We start from the raw sequence: 7,774 nt of genomic DNA on the forward strand, positions 1-7,774 counted from the left end.
TGATTGTGTCAATTTTAAGCTTTTGACAAAGACTGCATTGGTCTAGTACAAATGTGTGTTTGTATATGTGTGTGTGTGTGTGTGTGTGTGTGTGTGCGTGCGCCCACGCGCGTTATGTGAGTGCATGTGTGTGTCTACAAATCGATAGATTGACGGGTTTATGCTGTAGAAAGAGGTTTCTATATTTTCGCTGCTGTTTCGTAACATGGAACATTGCAAGAATGATATTCGTCAGCAGCAGTCGCATGTGGTAACTTCACAGTTGCTTTTGGAATGTGGGTAAATGTGGGTGTTTCTTTTTTTTTGTGGAAATTTGAGTATCAAATGTTTCGTCTTTCCCATTCATATGTGATTAACGCTACTTTCAGGGAAGTTGAAAGAATGTTGAAAGAATAACATATTATCTATGGTGCACAAGAACTAAAGCATTGGATATTTACATAACACATACGGTTTTATAGCTACAAAACGATAACGATAGTTAACGACTGGAAACAGTAACAATTTGCTACAAGCTGCTTCTATATTTCAGAAAATAAAGTGCACTTTAAACAAAATAATTCTGCTTTTCTTCATTTTGCATACAGCAAAATGTTTTTAGGAAAGTACATTTACGCAGAAACTACAAGTAAAGCAAACCGTTGAATGATACATGCCTGAAACATATTATTTCAATTTGAATTCACTGCGTACTTGGACCAGTTAGCTGCTGGATCTTGCGAGAAAAAAAAAAAAATCCCCACGACAACAAATGTACCAAATTCGCTGGCATCGGTGCAGCGAAATCGGTTTACGGAATAACATGATATGATACGCTTCATACAAACAATGATATATACAGCACGCTCAGTATGAACGCAAACACATACGCCAAAACAATACAACTTCTACGACCACGTAAATACCTACGGTAAAATTCATACGAAAATAGAACACCTCATTTCTGGACTAAATGGCAGCTTAATAGTAGTTGCAATATACACCAAGTAGTACTCTATATATGAAGCCATTGCCGGCACCGTCGTTGCATTTCAAGCAGGTCATGACATTATGCTGCCGTATTACATAGGGAGAACTCCAGATCTTAATTCTATGTACTTCTTTTTTTTTCTCACGAAAGATGTAAACATGATGAAAAAAAAAATATATATAATAGCACAATGAATTTAAATTGATACGATAAAACCCACAAAATCAAATCAATAAAACTACCCCAAAAAAAATCTGCTAATTAGCGAATTTCAAGTGTTGAACTATTGCAAAATTAAAGTTTTCTTTTGATAACAGAAGTAAAGAACCTGTTAATAAATTAACTTAAATACAGCTCGTGTTTTATTCATTGCTCGTGTAATTGTTTATTTGGTTCTACTGTATAGACGGTTGGCAATTTTAGCGTTATCTTTGCGTGTTTTCATTTATACCTTGCCATTGTTGCAACAGAACCACAAAAGCAAGCAAACCGAAAACAATCCCGAATTGATGAAATTGAAATTTGATAATAAAAGTAAAAAAGAGCATTATTTTATAAGTAATCTCGAACAAACAAAAAAAAAAATCATATGGGGTGCTACGAGTTTTGTGAAAGTGATTGTAAACACGATGTGCCTTCCCCATATCTTTGGAAAGTAACATGTCCTTCAAAAACAAGCGTTTCCATATCACAAAAATGTTAGTGGCTTTGAAAGTTAGATTGTGGAGGTACAATATTTTCTTTTTTTAAATTATGAAGGAGACCATCGCAACTGCATTCAGTTTTAAGGGATTCACCTGTTTACAAAATCGTTACACCTCCTTCTCACATTATCGATGACGAGACAGCCTTGCAAAAACGAAGTAGGTTTAAATTCTACGAAAGAAATGTGAAAAAGAAATAATAAAATGAAAACAGATCTAAGATTTGGAGTAGGGGAAATTACGATACATTTTCCCCTTTTCATTTCAAACAAGAGTAGTGAAATCAAATACGGAATTAGGATAAAGAAGTGTTGGGTTTTTTTTTTTCTATTTCTTTTTCTTCGGAGAGTTGATCAGCTTAAAAAAAAAAAAAAAAGCCGTCCTATTTTTTCATGGTGTTACAGGTCATCGAACTTCTCGCTCTCAAGGTCATCGAGTAGGGCTCGTACAAAAAGTAACTCGAGCTCCTTTTCCCTCAACAGGTCTTCGTTCCTACTCCTCGCCGCGAGATCCGCCTCGCCGCCGTTGGCAAGGCCCCACTGCTCGGCGTCCTGCCTGTTGTCGAAAGCTTCATTCCCCAGCTCGTCATCCTGTTGTCGATCACCCATCTGCGTCATTTCATCTTCCCATCTCCTGGTCTCGTCATCTTCGCCAGCTTGTGTCCTGCGTGAAAATATACAGGAAGGGGAGAGTTTGGTTTGATTTGGTTTGATTTGATTTGGTTAGATTTGGTTTGGTTTGGTTTGGTTTGGTTTGATTTGGTATGGTTTGGTTTGGTTTGGTTTGGTTTGGTTTGGTTTGGTTTGGTTTGGTTTGGTTTGGTTTGATTTGGTATGGTTTGGTTTGGTTTGGTTTGGTTAGATTTGATTTGGGTTGGCTTGGTTTGATTTTGTTTGGTTTGGTTTGATTTGGTTTGGTTTGGCTTGGTTTGATTTAGTTTGGTTTGGTTTGGTTTGATTTGGTTTGGTTTGGTTTGGTTTGGCTTGGTTTGGCTTGGTTTGATTTAGTTTGGTTTTGTTTGGTTTGGTTTGGTTTGATTTGGTTTGGATTGATCTGGTTAATTTTCGCAGTCAATCAAATAGAAACCCAATACAAATTTTAAAGACACAAAGACCAAAAGAAAAAAAAGATAACAATTGCTTTGATCTAAAATTATAAGATTGCACATTCATACATATAAACATAAACAATCGTATGGGGCAGTAAACATTGGCAAAACATGTAAATATAGAGAGATAGAATCTAAGGCGGGAAACAAAATCTGTGGCCGCTGGCCGCGTTAGACAGGTGACCGCTTTACACAGGGTCTTTAACCCGGCTTTTCTCTCGGGGGATTTTTCAGTGACCGCTTTAGACAGGTGGCCGCTATAGGGAGATTGCTTTTGAGGCAGGTTTGACTGTACAATATTATTAGCGAACCTTCGGAATTGTGAAATTTATTTCATTTTCGGATTGACGTATCTTGGAAATAACAAACCTTTCATTTACATTTCCGGATCAATTAACATTCGGAATAAGAATCTTATTTTTTTCATTTCGGGATTAACGATCCTCCGGAAAAAACAAACCCTTTTTCTTTTTCTTTTTTTTTTTTCTTGGACTGACGAACCCTTTAGAATATCGAACTTAACCGACATCATAATTTATCAATCTTGTTTTTACATTGTATGCTTTATAATAGTTATTGAAATGTATCGGTAAAGGTTGATATTATGATAATACACATAGATAATCGTACTCATGCAGTTACACATTCACAAAGCTGCCGCAGTTCAGATCACAGGATCTAAAATCAAGGATGCACCTATGTTGGAAATGAAAGCATGCCACCTACGACGAAATGCCACGCAGTCATTTCACGCAAGATGTATTACTGCACCGTACAACAGGGGTTCTTCGTGTTCAGTGTATGGCGTGCCTCTCTTCTTTCCTTCCTCTCTCTCTCTCTCTCTGTCTGTCTCTCATTCTCCACCTTTCAGCGATATGACTGGTCTCTTCGTGTGAGCTTCGCCATTCCCTCAGCCACAACGCCCTCCCCCCCCCCCAAAAAAGAGTGAACTATCCACAATGAAAGCCCATAGATTAATACAATGAAGTGCATGACTGTTTCTCATTACTCCTTTCTAATAATTAGCTAACATATTAAACGCAAATACGTTTCATTCCAGTCGTTTGTCTTCTTAGAGGATTCCCCATTAAGTAGGAGCGAAATGCAACGCTGAGTTTACGGTCGAGTAGCCCCAACTCGCCAGTGAGATTACCACTCTACCCCACTGCATGCGATAGTCACGCTTTTGCCATATTACGTCGTAGAGGTCGCACGCATCTCCAAATCAAATTGTCTGATTGAACGCATTTTGGATGGGATGGGTTTTATGTTTTGTCTTTCGTACAGCAAGACTCCAAAGTTATTAACACTCAAATCTTCCATCACCTGTTGTTTTTTTTTTTTTTCGCTCGGTATTGCAAAAATTCTGTTCATACCATAGAGTTACAGTACTTCTCTCAGTTACGATAGTCATCTCTACTGATTAAAGGCCAATTTTGATATTTTTCTTTTAGGTCAGATACGTCAAAGATTAGTTTGTCAGAACTGCTGGTTATGACAAAAAAAAAATACTTACGAGCTAACTACACATGCACTCACCTTTGCAAAACTTCATCGAGAATCCGTTTGCTTATGCTGATATTGCTGTTTGGACACAATGGGCTTTTTATCAAACCTCTGTGGAAAGATAGGAAATGAAGAATCGCAAATTTATTGTATGACATAATAAAAAGACAACTTATTATTTCTTGCCTTAATGACACGGTGAAAAAATGACCTTGCATCACGAAGCCAAAATACTATTTAAGGTTAACATTCTAAAGTTAAGATTCAAAGTTAAATTCAAAGTTAAATTGTCAATTCATAGTCGGAATTTAGAGTTAAATCAGTAAGAGAGAGAGAAAGAAAGAAAGAAAGAGAATTCATTGCTTTAGAAATGTTATTAGTGACTGAAAATCGAACTTTAGGAACATTTAAACACTTTGTATATAGCAAAAACCCATTAGAGGAGATTATTGTGATAACTAGAGAAATTATAACACAAGAATGACAAACAAAATTCCAACGGCTACTACAACAGCCGTAACGGAAGCTATCGTAATCAAGAATTAGATTCAGTGCTATGCATTGAAAACTTTTCCCTGCTACAAAAGCGATATTGCGTTTTTCCATGGGGCAGGGCAGTAACATACAAGGCGCTTTTCTAGGACGCACTTCTATGGATTCAATGCATTATACACATGATATATCTATCTGCATACTTACACGCAGTTTCTACCCGGCTTCCTCGGCCTGCTCTCGCATAGCGGGCAGCAGTGGACTATAAGACATAGCACGTAGAACCACGCAAACAACTTCGCGTCCATTTCCTGACGATTTCTGTGTGACGTGGAACAGAAGAAACAAACGTCTTCAGGTTAGCTTTAATGTCCAAATTAAAACGACACTTGACAAATAAAGTCATGTGCTCTGGAGTGCGGGTTTCTCTTCAGTGTCGGGTTATTTCAATATCTTTATTTGTCAAACAGGAGTAAAGTTATACAATAATCAATTTCTCTGAGTGAAACAGATAACAAGTAGCCACTATTATTATTATTATTATTCTTGTTATCATAACACTCTAAAAGAAACCAACACAAAAAGTACAACATTCGTTCAAAATAAAAAAAAAAACACACACACACGAACAATTAACATCAAGCAAGACATCTAAAACCATGAACGCAACATTTTATTAAAACAAACATCAAGAAACATTAGGGACACACCGATAATCGAAAAAGGACAGACATTTTTCTGGGCCAAGAAACGTCATCAGAACTCGAACAGTTTAGCATTTTTGTTATACCATCCACAATGCGATCCCAAGGTAACCGAAAATAGGAGAGAAAAAAAATGAAAACTTGCCGCGGACAAAATAAGCTAACGCCTAATTCATCCTAATGCTAGATGATAGAGCCCTATCAAGGAGGGATGCGTGGTGTATCAAGTTTCTTTCACCCGCCGCCGAAACTCTCCTCCCGCACTTCAGCATAAGAAGGGCAAAGACAAATATCTTACTTGGACAAGAATAACCGGCATTATCTACATCACTGCTATCCTTGTCCTCCCCCGCCAAAATGATAAATTTGGGGGGGGGGGGGGAAACTACAAGAACAACAACGCCCACGAGATAGAGAGCAACAAAACCCCGCTACGAGATCTTCATAGATTTGACATCACTCAATAATCACTCCTTTCCGCTGAAAATGATTAGCGCCCCCTCTAGAATAATCATGAAACCGGTAGACGCAGGCTGTAGTTCCCGTCATGAATATTTATTAATCGAAAGAAGCGACCCCCCCCCCTCCCCTTTCTAGACCCAATACAGTGACGCTGAGATATAAACGAGCGAGGGAAGGAGAATACAATGAATGACAAAGGGAGGGACTACATTGGTGAAAAAAATCGCAGTATTACATTCATAACTCGTCCCTCCCCCCTCCTACCCAGCAATAATGTCACATAAAAAAAGAAAGGGGAAGGATAATAAAAGATAGAAATGATTTACAAAAAAAGAAGAGACAGAAGTGAAGAAGGATAGAAAAAAAAATCGCAATATCAGTATATGCTGAGAGATTATAGTATGCCTCTCAGTTCAGTAGCAGTAGTAGTAGTAGTAGTAGTAGTAGTAGTAGTAGTAGTAGTAGTAGTAGAAGTAGTAGTAGTAGTAGTAGTAGTAGTAGTAGTAGTAGTAGTAGAAGTAGTAGTAGTAGTAGTAGTAGTAGTTGTAGTAGTAGTAGTAGTAGTAGTAGTAGAAGTAGTAGTAGTAATAGTAGTAGTAGTAGTAGTAGTATTCTCATTAGTATTGTTACTATTATTATGTTATGTGAAAAAAAGAAGAAAACGAATTGAAATAAAAAGAAATAATGTCAGGAGGGTTAAAAAGAGATGGAAAGGAAGAAGGAAGAGGAAAATTAGAGAGGGGGGAACGGGAGAGAGAGAGAGAGAGAGACAGTTCGAGGAAAGGAGAGATATGACAGAGAACGTGAAAGAGATATAAAGAAGGGAGGAGACTGGGAAAAAAGTGTGTTTGTGGTTTTGGGAACATATTCATTGGAGGGATCATAATTTCAGGGCTTCACACGGGAGGATTTCCTTTTGTACTTTTTTTTTTTAAGTTATGACAGTTGTTTTTATGATTCAAAATTTGATCCATGCCCCGAGTCATATGACGAAAAAAAAAAATCTGAGGCGGAAAAGCAAAAACTGAATCTCTTCCTATTTTTGGTATTTTCTCTTTTGAAGGAGACATATCGGTTTCCCATGGCAATGGATGGCATAATACGTCATAAAGCTCCGTTGCGACCTCTTTTGCGGAAAGATTCATGAGCGAGAGAAAAAATAAATAGAATTTGTATTTTTCTCCTATGTTTCGTTCTTATTTTTCTTTGGATGTGATAGAGGATAACAGGAATGATGTAATACGTCGGAAGCGTCAACTGGAGAATGTCCACATTGACGGAAAACTCTCGACAAAACAAATTTAAAAGAAAGAGAGAAAGTTATTGATAACGTCAATTTGGTATGAACATGAAATTCTTCCGCAGAATTAGGCACTCAATGTTGTCGTCTTGGAATGGTAAGTGTCTTTATGATGTCGCTGGATCTTCATTTTCGCTCCGAATATAGATGCACAAATTCACACACCGGTAGCGTTCCATCGATTGCGACTCGATGTATCGATCACACCTATTCCACAACCAAGAAACAGAGACACGCGACCGGATGACGACTGTCTCGGTTCGGAATAAGAGAAAAATTGGGAAGCATTTTCTCGCCGCATGAAGTGTGATGTTGTTCACGTTGTTTCGAAATAATGTGATCATTTATCAGTGTCAATTTAGGTTCAAGAACATAGCCGGTAACACTGATTGGACGCAGGGAGACTATCGGTGTACGTGCTGCTCATTTCGAGTGGTGGGACGTTAACCTCCATGGGGAAGTGATTTCCCGCTTTTTGGTTTTTGTTTCCCCTTACTAATATTATGTATTCATCCTCGCTCTACTTGA

The 7,774-nt window shown here is 37.8% G+C and overlaps 1 protein-coding gene across 1 annotated transcript; it reads right to left on the bottom strand.

The window, feature by feature from the left end:
* Window positions 1-2,072: 2,072 nt before the first annotated feature.
* On the bottom strand, window positions 2,073-5,088 carry LOC140235636 (uncharacterized). The gene is made up of 3 exons (XM_072315646.1): window positions 4,988-5,088; window positions 4,322-4,399; window positions 2,073-2,337 (listed from the first exon to the last, which is right to left on the bottom strand). The coding sequence occupies exons 1-3, from the start codon at window positions 5,086-5,088 to the stop codon at window positions 2,073-2,075; spliced, it is 444 nt and encodes a 147-aa protein (XP_072171747.1).
* Window positions 5,089-7,774: the final 2,686 nt, after the last annotated feature.

This window comes from Diadema setosum, chromosome 12 (assembly GCF_964275005.1).
Source record: "Diadema setosum chromosome 12, eeDiaSeto1, whole genome shotgun sequence".
In the NCBI taxonomy this organism is placed as follows: Eukaryota; Metazoa; Echinodermata; class Echinoidea; order Diadematoida; family Diadematidae; genus Diadema; species Diadema setosum.

Bases quoted from the DNA above. Each gene is read 5' to 3' on its own strand.
- LOC140235636 (XM_072315646.1), bottom strand. From the start codon at position 5,088: ATGGACGCGAAGTTGTTTGCGTGGTTCTACGTGCTATGTCTTATAGTC. The intron at 4,400-4,987 runs GTAAGTATGCAG...ATCTTTCCACAG, and splicing joins AAGCCGGGTAGAAACTGCGT to AGGTTTGATAAAAAGCCCAT. The intron at 2,338-4,321 runs GTGAGTGCATGT...ATTTTCACGCAG, and splicing joins CTCGATGAAGTTTTGCAAAG to GACACAAGCTGGCGAAGATG.